Source organism: Chamaea fasciata, unplaced genomic scaffold (assembly GCF_029207755.1).
Source record: "Chamaea fasciata isolate MVZ Bird 193981 ecotype frontalis unplaced genomic scaffold, bChaFas1.0.hap1 SCAF_9, whole genome shotgun sequence".
Lineage (NCBI taxonomy): Eukaryota > Metazoa > Chordata > Aves > Passeriformes > Sylviidae > Chamaea > Chamaea fasciata.
The window spans coordinates 7,894,906-7,912,651 of record NW_027094094.1 but is presented as its reverse complement, the minus strand read 5'-3'; the positions used below and the strand labels follow the sequence as shown (position 1 = coordinate 7,912,651).

The 17,746-nt window shown below is 41.4% G+C and overlaps 1 protein-coding gene across 8 annotated transcripts in view; it reads right to left on the bottom strand.

The window, feature by feature from the left end:
• The window catches only part of ABLIM1 (actin binding LIM protein 1), a 142,686-nt gene that overhangs the window by 57,598 nt on the left and 67,342 nt on the right, over positions 1 to 17,746 (bottom strand). For all 8 annotated transcript variants that reach the window (XM_066190881.1, XM_066190873.1, XM_066190876.1 and 5 more), the window contains 2 exons: positions 15,274 to 15,400; positions 14,021 to 14,114 (listed from right to left, as the gene is read on the bottom strand). In XM_066190881.1, the coding sequence (XP_066046978.1) occupies positions 14,021 to 14,114; positions 15,274 to 15,400 (221 nt within the window). The remainder of the gene's footprint in view (positions 1 to 14,020; positions 14,115 to 15,273; positions 15,401 to 17,746) is intronic.

Genomic DNA, 17,746 nt, shown 5'->3' with positions numbered 1-17,746 from the left:
TTGTAATTAGAATTAATCAGTAAGCTACTTTACAGTAACTCCACCATAGTGCCAGGGGCCTTTTCAAACAGTCTAATGCTGAAATAACTGTAATATTGACTCCAGCAACCAGAAAAAAGCCTGTGCTGACTGCGAGAGTGCAGTGTAGGTGTGCTGAGCTGTACTGAGTGCCCCATGTCTGCAGCATGGTGTGAAAGCCATTCCAGCCCCAGCCCAGCCTGCTGGGAGCAGAGCAGAGCCCTTGGCTTGGTTCAGTGCCGAGTGCCAGCTCTGTGGCACAAGTGAAGGGCCAGCAGGGAGCCCTGGGAATGGATTTTGTTCCGGATACACACAATATCCAATCTTCCGCAGCACCGGGGATCTCTCGCTTTCCAAGGCATCCTCGTGTTTTCCTTCGTTAGGCGATGACAGAACCACTGAGTTATCAGGAATATGGGACTTGAGGGGTGAGACACGACCCTGTTTCTCCTTTTAACTCTTCCCATGAAGTGACTGTTGGTCCCTTGACCCCTTTCTCTGGCTGGACCTCGAATGCCAGAGCTTGATGTCTGTGCATCAGCAGGTCACATCCACTGCAGCTGTATTTGCAGTGCTGCAACAACAGCTCCGAAACAATGGGAAGTAACTTGAACTGGAAAGAGCTTCCTCAGTCAGCAGAAATACAGCTGACTCCAACCTGCTGAAATTTGGCTAGAAAAGTCACTAACAACTGACAAACTCCTTTGTATCTTAAAAAAAATCAACAGGATTATTTCATAAATCAGAAAATTTCACACCTGAGAGCAGGTAATAAATACTGAACCTCATCCTAATATAAAAAGCTCTTTATCATTTTCAAAAATTAGCATGTATCTCCAAACATGATTTGATTGCATGTAGGGACAAACAGAAAGAGAGAGCAGTGTTGGATATGTGTATATAATTATACATGCATGTGGCATTTGGAAGGAACATACATATTCCTAGATTTTAAAGTAACCATTAAAGGAAAACCAAACAATTTTTAAGATGTTCTGCTGCAGGTCCCAATCATAAGAACTGAGATAATATTAACTAAAGAGAAAAAAAAAAAAAAGGCAATGACTAAGTCATTAAATTAGAAATAAATATAACTAATAGGAAAGATAAATTTACCAAAGAAATAACTAGGAACAGCATGTTTAAAGACAATAAGAATCTTTATTACAGCATGATGTGAGAAAAAATAGAAACAGATCAGACAAAATTCCCTTCTGAGCTGTAGATGAAAAATGATGAAAAATGACACAGAAAAGGCAGGAGTATTCATAATGTGTATCTTTAGGGTCTGCAATTGACAATGCCCATTTCCTGATTGATACCATTTATTGAGCAAGATTTTTTTTTGTCTTTTTCACGAATCAAGATTTACAAATTATTCAAGACCTGAATAATTTGAACTCAAAGAGGCTTAAGAAAAGCGTAGCAAGGCATTGCTCAGACAGATGGCTCTGATAGCAGGGGAGGCTCTGCTGAGCCAGATACCTCAGAGATTACTTCCTTCAACCCACAGCATGAGGTACCGCTGGCCAAGACAAGAATACAAAACCTTCCCTGGTAGATCTGCTGGTGACTCACAGGCAATGCTTGTTTAAACCATCTAAACCAACCATGTTCTACCAGACTGCTGTAAAATGCCTGCAAATGGAGAAGGCAAGGCCCTGTGAGAGTGAGAGCTGTGTTCTGGGCAACAGCAACTGACAGAGGCAGTTGGGGAACATCATTAAAATCTCCCAGAAAAGGCTGTCACACAGTACCTGAAAGGGCCTGCTCTTCTGATCATTTAATGTGTACAAAGAATATAAAGGAAAAGCAGAAAAAAATTTGTAACACCGGTGGCTGCATACACAGGGATTTGCAGAAGGGAATTCAGTGGAGAACCATCAACACAAGGTGAACCTTTAGCTGTGATCCTGAAGGACTCAGAGTCCAATCATTACTCAGATAAAGGCTCCAGAGGGGACTAGATCACAATGGCAGGCGATTAAAAGCAGAGAAAGGATGTAATAGCAGGAAAAAGCAGGAGCTTTTCAATCCCACTGAAAACTCTGTGACATCAAAAAGCTGGAATTAGACAAATTTAACCTCAAAACAAGGTGAAGTTTCTAAAAAGCAAAGGTAATGTAAGCAGCATGAAGGAAATTTTTTGGCCTTGCAACTGTTCTTCAGTATTCATGACTGGGTAATTTCCCAAAGGATAAGCTTTCATTTGGTTTCTAGGGAAAAGCTCCAATTTTGAAAAGAGAAGGTCAAGCAAGATGACTTTAGCAGTGCTTCTGACCTTAAAATCCATTCCAGTGGGCATTACATAGAGAAGATTTTACAAATGCATCAGGCAGCTCCTAGGGAGCACAGGTCACACTGGAAAAATTTCCAAGAGAGTTAAATCAGTTCACTGAGACCTGTCTTGGCTGACCAGCAAAATTCCCGGTATAGCAGGGGCCTTGCAGCTAGAAGGCAGCTTTGGCCAATCTGACTTGTGGCTCACTGAGACAGTTCAAGTGCAAGGCCAGGAGAAGATCTAGGGTTGGATGATCTGCATCAGCCCCAGAATTGATGCTGACTCTGAGAGCTCAGCACTGAGACAGGGCTCTGTGCCCTGGGGAAGGCTGGGAGTACAGCTCAAGGGAAAACTCAAACTGTTCAGTGGGCAAGTGCAAACCCCCTTCTGACTGGTGAAGAAAGTGAGAGCTTGGGAGTTTAAGCAACTCACCCAGGACCAAAATTAATGCTTGCAGCAGAGCCAGGCAGAGAAAAATTCTCAGAATCCCAGCACAGGACAGCACTAGACCTAAGTAACTGCAGCCAATTTTCTTGTTCATCTCACACAGAGCTGCCTTTCCAGCTGTCTGTCAGAAGGCTGATTCAGGAACGATGCAAGCTTTGGCATGTGATTCAGCAAAGCCTGGGCTCCATCCTGATATCTGCATTCACTGCACAGGGAGTGTCCCAAAAACAACAGAGAAACAAGAGTTGCAAGGGCCAAAGGAGGGGAGAAAGCAATTAAGCATAAGGTCAGACTCAGTACATCCACAGAAAACAACCAGAGAATCTACAACGAGAAAGAAAGTAGACATGCAACATGCAATTTATGCCAGTTGGTACCACGGAGCCTGATGGATTGTTCTGACAGGGAAACGTCTTATCTGGGAATTAAGCAGGGAATATTTTTTTCTCTTAGTGAATGCAGGGTGTATTTCTTCTCTATTAGTGACTAGAGCCTGCTCTTGTAGGAAACGGATCCTATTGCAATCGGTCTGATCTGATAATGCTTTAAAAAGTCAAAAAAAATGGGGTTTTATCCTTGATTAACTGCAATGCTAGCTACTACCTTTGGAAATATCTTACAGCAAGAGGTCACAACCAACAACAGATGACAACCTAGGGAAAGGACAAATTTACTTCTAATATTTTTCTTCCCAGTCACTCCACAGTCATCCATATCAGTTATGAGCCTGTATTTGACTACATCCAGACATTTCTTAGGAATCCTTGGTTTGTAATTCTGGCCAAAGAATTGTTACACTGAATTTAAAATGGAAATAAGAAAGGGCATCAGGGTAACCTGGACAGTTAGTGCAGAGAAATAGTTGACTCTTTTTCAAAAGGGACAACTTTGAATAAATGTCAGACCACCAACATGTACTCTTCTAGAAGCAGAGCCTTTTCTTTTTGGCAGAAGTACTTTTTTTTTCCTGTTTTTCAGTCGTCTAACTGCTGATACACATGATTTCCAATTACAGCTGCAAAACTATGCAAGTACATTTTTTGATCCTTGCTGGCAGGAATATCCAATCAGAGTATGCATGTTGGAGCCAAGACACAGTAGGGATTTTATTCCCTGTCTTGTTTACTTCAGCTTCATATGAAAATCAAGATTTCTAATTACCACAGAAAAACTATTCCCACATATTACTGTCATGACAAACAGGAAAGAGCTGATGGACATAAAGCAGAAAGAGATATCTAACAACATTTGCTGTCATTTGGTCTTCAACTGACTACAGTACCACCATCATTTTGCCTCAATAGCAGTAGTTCAAGGATGATGGTGAGATGAATCTCCTTAAAGTTTCTTACTGCCTCAGATTTTACTCTCCTCACTCCTAGGAAGAAGTTTCCAGCCAGGATGCCACTGCTGTACAGAACTCTAAGCAACAGCAAATCCATCTTTATGCAGAACAAATCTCTCTCTCCAAATCCTACATGTGAAAGTCAATTTCTTAAAATTTTAACTTATACTCAAATGATTTACAGGAGTCATTTCCTTGACCTCTGCAAACCACAAAAAATCCCGAACTAGTTTCACAGACTGTTGAAATGCCAGAGTATCTGAACTGCTGGTGAGGAAAAGATGCATCTCTTACTGTGTGCTATTTTTCCCTCTTCAAAAGAAAAAGGCTAGTAACAAATGTCACACATCCCAGATAGCTTTCCAAAGAGCTTTTAAACTTGCATGATCTTCTAATGTAGCATGAGTATATAATTAAAATCTACCCATCTTGTACTTCAGGTGGTCATTTCAAACATTTAATCATCCATAAAATACTGCCATGATCATATTTCTTCATCTGTAAAACCACCTGCTCAATAAAGACAGCTGTTAATTCTGTGGACTTCAAAGTCCCTAGAGATTCCAAACATATCTTTTGGGTTAGTATTTGCTTTTCTTAACTTTTTTTTCCCCCCTCAGGAAAACACCCTGACAAAGCAGACAAAAGAGAGAGGTGACGGAGTCCTCACGGAGTGAATGCTGAGCACAATACCCGGATGGAGCCTGTTACAAGCAGGTGACAGCTACAGACTTGCCCCAACAGGCTCTTCTCCACTTCTCAAGTTTCAAACACGTTATTGCTGCATTCTTCCCAACAATTATTTTTTATGGGAGATTGGTATAAGTTCTAGCCTAGTCTTCTCGAAGTCAGTTGTAAACTTTTAACTGATAGGAAGACTTAAAGCAGGACTCAAAAATGAAATATCAGAATCCTGCAAAAAAAATTTCACCACTTCATCCCTTTTTCATTATGATCTCAGTCTAGGAGAAACAAAAAGTAACTGGCTGAAATAATTTCACATTGCTGCAGAGTGCACAGCCACATTCCCCTGTCACCACATCCCAAATGCCAGTGGGGCTGTGATGCTGGAGGAACTTCTGGTTCAGTTCAAACACTTTAGCGCAGGGATCATGAGTAGTTTTACATCTCTTGTGAGTGATTTTGGCAGGTAGGACCAGTACAGTGCAAAGGTTTAAAAGATAGACAGAAAAAGCAATAGGGGCCACAAAATAAAAATAGAGTATTACGTTTTCCGTAAAGGAGCCTGCTCTCAGAGAACAAGGTGTGTTCTGCAGTACAATCACGCAATTGAATTCTTAATACAATTATATAACACTAATAATACATTCATCTGGGTAAATTACTCTTCTGCTAAAAGCTGCTATGTATTCTGTGCACCTCTAAGACATGAAAAAGCTACTTACTTTGTCTGTTCCATGTTACTGGAATACCTGCAGTGGCTATTTGTCACAAAGGCTGTTGGTGGTGGCAAGAAACTTTGTGCTCATATAAATGCCTCTACTGAAATATCATTTTAAAGAATTTTCATCAGACTGCTTAAGTTTTTTAGTAATATTTAGTACAAGAAACACACTAGAGAATATTTAACTAAATCAACAAGGTAGACGCTAAAGATGCTTTGCTAGGATATATAGATCCTAATCAGCAACACTGTACTCCCAAAAGCAATTTATAAAGATAAGCCATAATTTTATAAGCACCTGAGAGATTTCACAAATCCCTTTGTGGCAATAAGGAAGCTTTAATTGGTTATTTTTTCAAATTACTTGTTACAACCTGCTCTTATTATTCACCATCTTTACATCCTCTTAACATTCCTCCCCTTCCTATTGATGTTCAAATTGACTGAAGGATGGTTTCCAAACCACTGCTGAGAAGTTAATGCCTTGTGATTATGCTGCCATAGCAACTGAACTTCTGTTAGGGCTCTGTCAACTTCAGATACTGTTTTGTCATCTTTATAAACCAAGTCTTTCCCAACTACAGTTACCCCTCCTGCCAAATTCAAATCTTTGATGGGGCGGAATCACTAAAACCCTGTTAGAAAGATTTTTACATCAACCAATTTATATTATTTTTCTATAGGTATACTTATTCTAGATTTTTGATCTTGTGCCTGGTGTGGTGATTATTACAGCAGGGTATTTTTCATCAGGGAACGGTAGTCTAAATTAAGTTAAATCTATGCTGCTACTCAGCTACATAGGCAACCTGTCTAAACCATTTACTCATATTCTGAGTTATTATTAAACTTTTCATTTCCCTGCTTTTATCCAAACAAACACCACATTAAGAAAAAAAAAAAACAGTGTTCCACATTAAAAATGTGTGATAAATGTAATAATTTGAATGTTTTACATTATAAATGTGTGATAAAACACATTTCTCAGCAAAAACGCACGGAAACTAGAAACAAATGCTAACCTTATTTCTATGCAAAAAAAAAAATCTCCAAAGTGATCAAAAGAGCTAAGAAACTCTATCAAGAATTATTTAGGATAGAGAATTGCATTGTTCCACCATAGAGCAGCCATCAGTTGCAATCAGAAACAACCCAACCTCTGTGCCATTCTCCTCTCTTCCTGGCACTTTAAAAACGTGTAGCTGCACTCTCTTTATCTAAATCGCAGAATTATACACAGCCTTTAAAACAAAATTCCTTCTGGTGCACAGGAACAAAAGCACAGTACTCTATTATGATCCCCCTGGCAAGCTATTCAGTCCCATCGCAAAGCTGCACCCCCTTCCCTCGCCCGGGAAAGCCGTGACCCTTTCCAGGTCAGCTCTGGTTTCGCAGGGAGGGGTTTACCTTCTGATGGGGATTTTTCAGTCCAAGTCCATTTCCTCCCCAGCTCCGCTGAGGCTCAGGCAGGAGCAGAGCCGGCTCGGCTGTGCCTGGAGCTGCACCCAGCCCGGAGCCTCACTCCTCCTCCTCCCTCAGCCCTCTCCTGCACACACCCACCAAAACCAGCAAATAACCCTCTCTGCACATTCAACCCACCCGGGCTGCAGCTCGGCCATCCCATTCTGCAAAAGGGGAAGAACCCCGACCCGGGCAGGACCATTTCTCACCACTTTTGTGTGTCACTGCTTGATGTCGACACAATTCAGAACATTTTTCCCTTGGGGAAAGGCATCTGCTCTATGAACTCGGCACTCTCCTCCTCTGGAAGTTATTAAATATTACTTCCACAGCTTCTGAAGAATTTATACAGCCTCCCGGGTGTTAGTCTAGTTTTGTTAGAAACACGTAGTTTCACTGAGATTGCATCCTAGCCAATTCGGGCTGATGCAGCCCAACTGCTGGGGCCACTTCCCACACTGGTACCTGTATCTCTTTATCTTGTTTGCACATTTTGGAGTGAGATCATGCTTCAGTCACACTCTATGAACACTGGATGAGTTTTCAAGGGGCTCTGTGCTTTGTCCCTATCTGATCTCTCCCAGGTATTTTCCATAATCAAAAAGGTCTCTGTGCTCTGCTGTGTACACCCGACTAAGAGGGCAATGACCACTGCATGTGCTTCTGCTTGTGTTATCATTTACCTGGGACATTCAAGCAACATGGTCACATTTTCTCCTTTATTCTAAAGGCAGTAAAATTAGACACAAACAAAGCAAATCACAGAACTAACAAATCACACACTAAACTCTACTGCTGCCTCTCGTACCTCTGTGGCCTTTCCCCCTGGATTACTGTGGTGTGTGTAGATTACAGCAGTGACTGGGAGATCCTGGTTGAGAGCAAAGTCTCTCCCAAGCCTGTAAGATACCTAAAGCAGAAGACACCTAATGCTATGAAAACAGAGTAGTAGTGCATTCTTCAGGGATATTATTTTTTCCACAACTTCAACAGAACACCAAACCTGTTTGGATCCATCCCATCAGTGTCTGTACAGGTCATTTATTGCTTCATTTATAAAAGTGTTTGCGCTTTTACTTCTCATCAACCTGTATTACCAGTACAGGTTTCATCATTAAAATCCAGAAATTAAATGTTTTGTGGTACGTCCTGCATTATTGTTATGAAAACAGCCTTGCTAAATACTTCATTTGGCAGAAGAATATACGCTACTTTTTCATTTAACATTTCTGAAGAGAATTGAAATAAATCTCAGTTTAAGAGATCTCTACATGGCTCCTCAATCTAGAAAGTGTTTTAAGAACGCAGGACCAGCTACATGACTGTACTGAAGTACCTAACTAAACTGTCCACGGATCTTTGCAGAGAAGGGTGATGTTTTCACATGAGCTATGAGCCTAAGTCTCCTTAAAATAGAATACTGAAACATGCAGGCTGCTGAGTGTCTCTGAAAGTCAATCAACTGAAGCATCTGAATGCTAATACTCACATGAGCAGAGCTGCTCACAGGGGTGAGTGTTTGCAGGAGGCAACACTTCAACAGCGTAGACAGGCATTGTTCAAATAATCCATTTACGGTTCATTTAGTTCGTGTGGGAACCAGCAAGGTTGTTCTGGGATGATATTTATTTGTTTATTTATGAGTCTGTATTTAGAACAGACTCATTCAAATCTAAAGAATCAACAGAAACTTCTATGAATCCTTCACAGCACAGGTTTCTAAATCTAGCTCTGAAAACAACATCTGAAGAAACTTACAGGCTCTTCTGGGTCACATTCTTTGCCTCTCAAATACGGATACAGTTTTCTTAGAGGAATGTAGTGGCTTTCACAGCTTGTTTGTTTTTTCCCTCCCATAATTACCGCTATTTCCTTCTAACTTCAGAAGTCAAGGTGTGTCAGAATTGACATATTTCAGAATTAGTTACAGCACACATGAGATATCTTAAAACTGGCAATTAAAGTAACAGTGTTTATAAGTACTAGACCTCATTATGTTAAGTCCCACATCTTAAGTTACTACTCCTCTTAAAAATCAGGAGAAGCTCAGCATAAATTACAATATCACAAGCATATTTAGAACTTGATGTGACCTTGCAATCTGAAATCAAGGGAACCTTCTGGTGGCCTGGACTCTTTTCAGGTCCATCTGTGAAAATGGCAGAGTGCCACCGCTTACAAGGTGGGGTGCAAGATTCAACTGTGCACAGGAAGCAAACCCAGGGCAGGCAGCAGCCCCTTGAACAGGAACTAGAGCTATGCACAGCCAGGAGAAATCACACAATAGCCTTTTTTTTTCCCCTCCCAATTAATATTAAGCAAAAAGCATTATAAAAATGAATGCATGGAGTAGCAAGATGGTCAAGGCACTTGAGAGCAGACATACACATCTCTATCTCTAGAACATGAGATCAAATCCTGTTCATATCAGTTACAGCCAGAAAAGGTGAAAACTGTAAAAACTCGATCTTGTTCTCAGACTTTTCATACGATTTCAGGCAAAATATCCACCTTTTTCTGCCCTCATGTCTTCTTTGTGCAGACCTAAAAGAATACTGCTTAGCAATGTTGTAAGACATTTTAGATAAGCAAAGATGGATACAGGCATGATCCACCATTTCTGAAGCCAGTTGGAAGCTTCCCAATGATTTAACATATTTTGAATCAAGCCCTGGAGTAGTAGTTATACTGTGTATGAAAAACACTTTAGACAAAAATAATTTAGATCAACATCTTTCAAATGGCTAAATACATGGTCAAGTTTGCTTAGATTTGTGGAGTTGCACGTCTGCACAGAAATTTGCAGGTTTAGTATTAGATAGGCATCTTTCAAGAGGCAAGCCCTGAAGCTATGAAAACCACTGCTCAGTGGAAAGTCTGGGTAGAAGTCCTCACTCCCACTATGCTGTTATTGCCTGCTAAAAACATTTTTTAACCAGAGTTAATGGGAAATGAGTAACTTTTCATAACTAAAGATTCCTTTCTGCTACAGAAATCCAAGGAAGAGCACTGATCTCTGTTGCCCTGACAACATTTCCCGAAACACTCAAGCATTAAAGTATCCAGTGTGCTCAAGAAAGTTGCAATATCTATTTCATATTGGACATTTACCACATTTATTGTGTTGGCATGCACTCATCTATCATCTGTGAGTATTTGTCACCAAAAGCAATGTTCCAAATAATACATCAGAAATATCTGAGCTGACTTAAATGCACATGGTATTTTTCTTGCATATTTCCATGGTTACTGAAAGCTGTTACATCTATGGCCTAGGCAAAAAGAGCATTCTTCCATGATTTGTGGATATTAGCAAAATAAGTCCTGTCTTCCTCCTAATGCATTTCTTAACTGAGCAAAGGGATCATCTCTCCAGAGTGGCTGGAGGGAGTCTGTCCTTGAATTTCAGAGTCTGAACTCAAACCTTTTCTGACAGGTTTTGTTGAGGGTGCTCCAGGGGCACAGCATAGCTGCTTCTGAGGTGAAAACTCTCAGGTCCACATGAGGAGTGGCTATCTCTCGTGCTGCCTGTTCATTGTAGAAGACCGAAAAATCTGACTTTCTCAGAGGCACTAAAGCATACTGAGGGACAAAATAAGCAGGAGTTGCAAGTCTAAAATGTTGCACAATTTCTCTTTAAATAAAAATAAATGAATAAATAAGTGAAATAGGCTTTTACTGGTAAAATAGACAGCCTCAGCCTCTGTGAACCCGCAGCTAACTTTCATGCTTTTATCTCCCTTCAGTTTTTCTACAGACTGCCCTAGATGCAATAAGAATAAGCAGAAAAAATGGCTTGCTGCTAATCGCTTCTGATCCATTAGAGGGAAGTGTTTGTACACAATGTACCATATAATTCCCTTCAATCGCTTCTAATAATTTCTTAGGATGAAGATGATGAGAAAGCATACTCTGCTTCTGACACAATGAATTATTTTATTGACAAATAAAATGAAATGTACTGACCACTATGTTTACTACAGGACATTTTCTACAATCATTTTTATTAACAAAATACAAAGTGTTTCGGGTTTTTTTCCAACTGCATTTTAGTAGGTATAATTTGGGCTGGGTAGACATAACCTCTGCCTAGACAATTCCTGTAAGTGGGCTACTTCACAGCAAGAATATGGTTTCCTTCTCAAGGGGGAAACAGCAGGACAAGACACAACCCACATGATATAAATCATCAAAAACACCCAAATTTTCCAAAGAAACGTTGCCAAAGAAAACAGAGAGGAAGGATGGTAATCCTCCTGTGAGAATCTCAAGCTTCATCTAAATTAAAACTTCAGGTGAACTGAAAGGTTGTGGGTGAATTCCAGTACAGGATAAGGAGATTGTTAATTGTCCTGCCTCAAACAGGTCTGCAGCCCTCTGTGAACTGTGGCATCCTGTTCTGTGAATTATCTCCTGTGGCTGCTTCCGATCTCTCATCTCCATTATTACTAAAGGGTTTATGTCGTGCTCTGACCCCATCCTTTAAATGACCTCTCCTGCCCAAAGGGGACACATGTGCTGACACATGATTTTCTCATGCTAGCTTTTGAGTTATTAGTTCCTTGAGTCATATTTGGAGGCAGTATTTAGTACTGCCCCTTTGGAACCGTGCATCTCTGACAGTGACGAGCCACGACACAAGCCCACAGTTCTGATCAACTGCTCTGATGGTTGGAAAGCTGGTGCTGCTCACCTGTCTCTTCCAAACTTTTCCAGCACCACTCAAAAGACACAGAGTGTCTGATTGTCTCTCCTGCATCTGCATTCCCAGATGATACTTGGAGAACTTTAATCGTGGACTATCCAAGCAGCTAAAACACACTGCAATTCAGTTAAGCCAGTGTCTGAACGGCCTCCTTGCCTACACAATGCTAATTTTTTTTTGTGAAAATTTCTAATGACTCGGCCAGCCTAAATCTTACAGACAGCAGTCAGAGCAACACAACTCCTATAGGCCTTTGAGGAGTTTGGTCTCTGTTGTGTGCTAAGAACCACTGCTGCCCTCTGCTGCAGTATTTTGGGTTGTGTCTCTGATAACCAGTGAGAACCACAAATATTCAAGTAAAATTTCTAGTCTTAATCAGAATTTAACACGCTTAATGTTTCCATTACTGGCAAGATCACTCAAGAGCTCTGTTTCTAATTCTTCAAAAAAGTCTGATGCTGCAGGGGCCAGGTCAAATAGAAAAGCTTTATCTTTTATTATCTGATTTTGACACCTCAGAAGAGGGACACCCTTGCAAGATTTTGGACATGCTTCCTTTCTGCAGCAAATGCTGTCTCCTCTTCTGATAATAAATAGCCATAGAAGACTAAGAACTATTAAGTGAGAAACTCACCTTGGGGCCACAATGAGTACCAAGGTTCTGCCCAGGATACAACTCTGATATTATGATGGACAATTTAAATTATGATGTTCAGCCAAGTTCCAGATCAATTGAACTAATCTTTCCTTATTCTCAGTTTATCCAGTTCTGATGGGATACAGCTCATGATGCCTCAAACAGCTAGGTTTCTTCCTCACTGATGCTAGGAAGAGTAACGTGATTGCAACCTTGGTATATTCACAGCTACTACACAAAATGTTCCAGATAGAAATAGTTTATTTCTTTCCAGCTCTCCAAAGACTCCAATAATCTTCTGTCGTTTTCATCTGAATAGGTTGCATTGCTTATAGATGAGAGCAACTGTCATGTACACTTAAAATAATTTTAGAATTATGTTGTTTCCCAATCTCACAAATCCAATTACTTCTCTCCTGCAGTGCTTCCCGCACAGCATTGCAACTACGGTGTCTCTAATACATAATGCTAAATTGCAAAAACTCATCAGGAGACAGGAATAGATAAGCAGATGGTGGCAGGCCAGAAGAAGAAAACCAAAGACACAGCCTTCCTACTCAGGGGAAAACTCAGGCTGCTCTCAGTAATTATCTGTGCAGGTCTCCAAAGGAATTAGATACACATTTGAAAGGAGGCAGGCTAAGAGTCTGGCTAATGAAAGAACTGTACATCCTTCCAGTGCATCCCTCCAAATGCACAGGGTGTCCACATGAGCTCAGAGTCCCTCATGGTGACTGGTTAATATTCTAAATGCTGAAGCAGGGAAACGTCCACAACTAAAACCACAATATCATTCTATGTCAAACCTGAAACTTCTTACAATAGGGCTGATACAGTCTTATATTTGTAGTGGATGGGACGTAAAGAAGGGAACCTATAACACACTTTCACTAGCAGCTTCCAGCTGCTTTTAGTTTTTGTGACACTTTCAGGTTTATTTTCAGTTATTCACTGAAAAACAGCCACTCCAGCTCCTAAACTGAGCTCAAAGCTTAGGTTCTTTCCACTAAGCAGAGTTTCCTACAGGGGCAAGAGATAAGTTTTGCTTCTCATATGTCAGTGACAAGGAAGGTCCTCTGCATTTTGACCCCTTAAACAATTCAATAATGACACAGAGGAATCCATGCATAGTTCAAGGATTCCAGCTCAAAGGGGACTTACCAGAGCCATGAGAGATGGAGATTGGTACCGACATTTCTAAAAAGATTTTACTGGTTTCAATGAGAATGTTGAGGACTCCAAATAAGAGTCAGCAAAGGAGATTATTCAGATGGTTTCTGCCTTCTCATTTCTGAACACATAATTTACCTCTCCAGCACATTTCTCCCTCTCACCTTCTCAGCATCATTCAGATAATGTGTAAATCTCACCTGGTAAGTTCTGACAAACTTATGGCTCCCAAAGGAGATTATAGTACTCAAATTACTTCCATAAATATATGAAATCTGACACAGCATAAGCAGTGCAATAGGCTTTGCAGATCACCATGAAAAGGGAAAAATAGAAACCACAGATCCATAGAAACTAGTGCAATTAATTCAATATCATACACTTTTCCTGATGACTGCAAAACTAAAACACTGAAAATAACTCTGAAAATCAGCAACTTTGTTCTAAAATCAGCAGGAAGCCTTTCTGTGAGAATTTTTCTATTCTCTGCAGTTGTATAGGGACATAATGGGTGTCTCAATTCTTCAAAATCTAGTTCACAAAACACCTACCTCTAGGACTTTCCCAGTAATGAACTGGTGACATGCTTCACACTTGACTCCAAAAAGAACTTGGTAATCCTTTTCACAGTAAGGAGCACCATCTCTGAAAAAGAAAATTCACAAATGACAAAACACTTCTTATTAAACAGGTTACAGCATGACTTACTTCCTTTGTCTTCAGTTTGGAACTCCTACACAGAGACACAGGTAAATGGGGAGAGTTTAAGGAAAACACATTGTAGTATAAGAAACAAAAATCGTATTCTCACTAATGCCTCTTATAATCATTCCTTAAATTTCGCTCAAGAGAAGACATCCAGGACAAACTACTGAAGTAAATCTCCTTCTTCAGAGCAGACTCACTACACCTACAGGTGGTGCAGTTCCAGGGAATCAGTGTAACTGTCTCTGAGGGTGAGAGGAGATCACAGTCTATCACAAGCAGACAGTTTTTGTTCACTTCAGGAAAAAAAAAAAACAAAAAAACCTTTGGTAGGCTGCAAGACTATAAGCAGTTACTTTTAAGTGTAAGGTAATGTAGTATTTTAGTACGAATGTACAGTATAAGTGGAAACACTAGTCAGCCTAGGAACATTCCTCAGGCACGAGATTTTTTTCTTTTTTTGAGAAATTACAGATGCTACTTCTTATAAATATTATACACAACCGAATGAAAGGTTTGTGAAACATACATTGTTTCCTTATTTTTTCTTTTTGCCATATGCTTAAAGGGGGGGAAAAAAACTGTATCCTCTCTTTTATCATTTCCCTATTCTCTTCCTCTACACTTTCTTCCACTCAAAACCCTCTTCATTAGTTTTGTAAATGGAGATGAGAAATACAATGTCAGGTCATCATGTTTACTCTATTATCTGGCAAAGGTAAGAAATTGACAAATTCCTACCTTTTTTTTTCCCAAAATCACATGTTGGAGAGCAAAATGACACAATGCTTTATCTGCCTACTACAGAAAACACATGCAACAATCCACCTAATTCTCTATGGGAATATGGAATATTTATTACCATAATAATACCTCTTTCAGACTGGTATTAAATATAGACTGGCATCATTAAACATCACCTTTCAGTTGTGCTTTGCAGTTCACTTTCCCAGTTCGGCTCTCACTAGGAACAAAGACTTTGGTGTACATGAAAAGGTGGCTAAAACAGGACTTCCAGATATGAATTTTGCTGCAAGCTCTTCTCTGCTAGCAGCTAAAACTGTGCCACGAGTTCCGAAGAGAAGCAGAGGTTACTCACTTGCTGATGTATTCCCCAGTTAGGACCTTCCCACAGGCCTTGCATTTAAAGCACCCCAGGTGCCACTGCTTATCCAGGGCTAGCAGTGCTTGTCCATTTTTGATGTCTCTTCCACAGCCAGCACAATCTGGAAACAAGCAAACAAACCAATACGTTTGTGGTCAACTACTTGGTTCATTAACCTTAATGAACTGCCCACCTGTCCCAACATCTGGTAGCCAAAGGGATGAACGACACAGCACTGCAAAAATACATCTTAAAAAATACATCTTAAAAAAATACATCTTAAAAAAGTACATTATAAATTCTTCCTGGGACCAGTACAAAGACTCAGTGTTTCTCGTTACAGACATAGCCAATAGAAGAGGGAAAGTACTTCTCCTCTTTTTCAAGCTGTTTATGATGCAAAGACCACCTGGCAAGATCTGCACAAACTTCAGATCCTGTCAGGAACAAGCTACAAAAAAAATCCTCGCTGCAGAGAGTTCCTGTCTTCTGCTGCAATCAGCGTTTGCGGTTTAGCTCTTAGCCAGACCCCGAGCGCTGGCACGGAGCGGAGCGAGGCCGAGAGCAGCGCCAGGACCCGGCCGGTCCCCGTTGGGTGGCAGCAGAGCCCCGCGTGTGGCACAGCCCGGAGCGGGCACAGCCCTTCCTCCGGCGACAGCGCAGCGGCCACAGCGCGGAGACCGTGCCGAGGGCTGCAGGGAGGGCGCACTGTCCTCCTCCCGCAGGTACGGGAAACTGGAGTTCTGGTCTCGGCAAACGGACTGTCAGGAATTTTGGGACTTTCCTGGCAGTCGCTTTTCACTGCAATCCTGGAGGACCCTGCTGCCCCTGCAGCCAGGAGCACTCTGTCCCAGGGGGTGACACAATGTCTCACGTTACATCAGAAATCTCTAGCTCGGCTCCAAGCTTCCACGCCTCTCCCTTCAAACATAAAATAGTCAAAACGATTTCCTGTTAAGGGGCAATCCAGCACATGGTAAGATCTGAAGTGACTGATGTGGCAGACAGCGCTGAAGTGCAAGGGCTGTGCTTCTGTGCCCAGCCTCAGGGGACAGGACTGAGGGACGGGAGGGCCTGGAAGCCCAGTGGAGTGGAAAGGGAATGCCCATCAGCTGAGGCACTCGTGGAAGCTACAGAGGAGACAGCCTGGAACAAAGGATTTTCCAAATATTACTGCCCCCAGACTTGGTGTTCCTTTGGTGGATGCCTGAAACATCAAATAACAACAAATGCAGACAAGTAGAACTGAGCAATCTGAGCTGCTAAAGCCCAGGCAGCAGGGAAAAGATCGCCCTGGCTCCAATGCTCAAGCTGACTCAGCAGGTACAGCCTGAAAACGTTCATCTCCTCATGGGTTTAAACCCAGGCAACACCATGCCTGGCAAAAGGGCGAGTCCAAGTTTATTATCACAACTGATAATGAGAGCAGAGTCAGTCCTTTTGACAAAGGGCATGACTTTTGTTTGTTGAAAAATGGGCCAAAAGGACCCCAAATATGCGCTGCCCATTCCTGCTATCCAGGAATCCACCATTTGCATGTCCCTCTTTCTATCAGCATTCTTCTTGTTCTCAAGTGCCTTAAAAGAGGAGGGGAGGGGGACTAAGCGCAGTGGTATCTTGTGACAAAGTATGAGTCACAGACTTTTGACACAACTTGAAAAGCCATACTGAGATGTCCTAATACCAGGACTTTGCTCTAGAGGACATATGTTACGAGCTGAAATCATGAAGTGATAAGGAGTGACATCATGTAATGTATCCCTCTGCTCTGCCATGACAGCTGAAGGCCCCATGCCAGTCTGTGATGACAGCAAAGGCTGGAACAGGTCACCAAGGGAGGCTCTGGAATTTCCAGCACAGGGCCGAGGAGGGGACAAACACGTGTCAGAGTGGCTTTGGCATGCTGATATTTGCTTTGCTTTGGGAAGGATACTACATCATCTCTTGAGGTCCCTTCCAGCCCTCATTCTCTTCAGCTAAATCTGAAACCATGCAACATGACTTTGGGAGAGCAGATGAGATTTTCCCCCCAGTCCCAGTGTGTGCTGAACTGCAGTTTTAACACAGCACCCATTTCTCAGCTCCCTAGCACTACTGCTTCTTCCTAGTGTGCCAGCTTCCACAGCTGACCTGGGACCTGTCACACTGTGATGCATTCTGTGCTATATTTTCCTTCAAAAAATGCTGTATTTTCCATGCTTTTTTTCATTTTTATCTGTGAAACTTCAGTAAAGCTGAAATTTCCGTGAAACTGAAATTTCTCAGAAATGGAATCAATAAAGAGATTTTTAAAACAATGTCCGAGGCAGTGGGAATAGAGAAACTGTCTTACACAAAAGGTCTGCCTAGTCCAGCATCTTTATTGATGCCAAAATGAGATACATGGGGGAAGAAGGGATCCATGAAGTACCTCTGACTGTTTAATTCCTTCTTTATAAAATCACAGTAAGTCTGAGCAACAGACTTA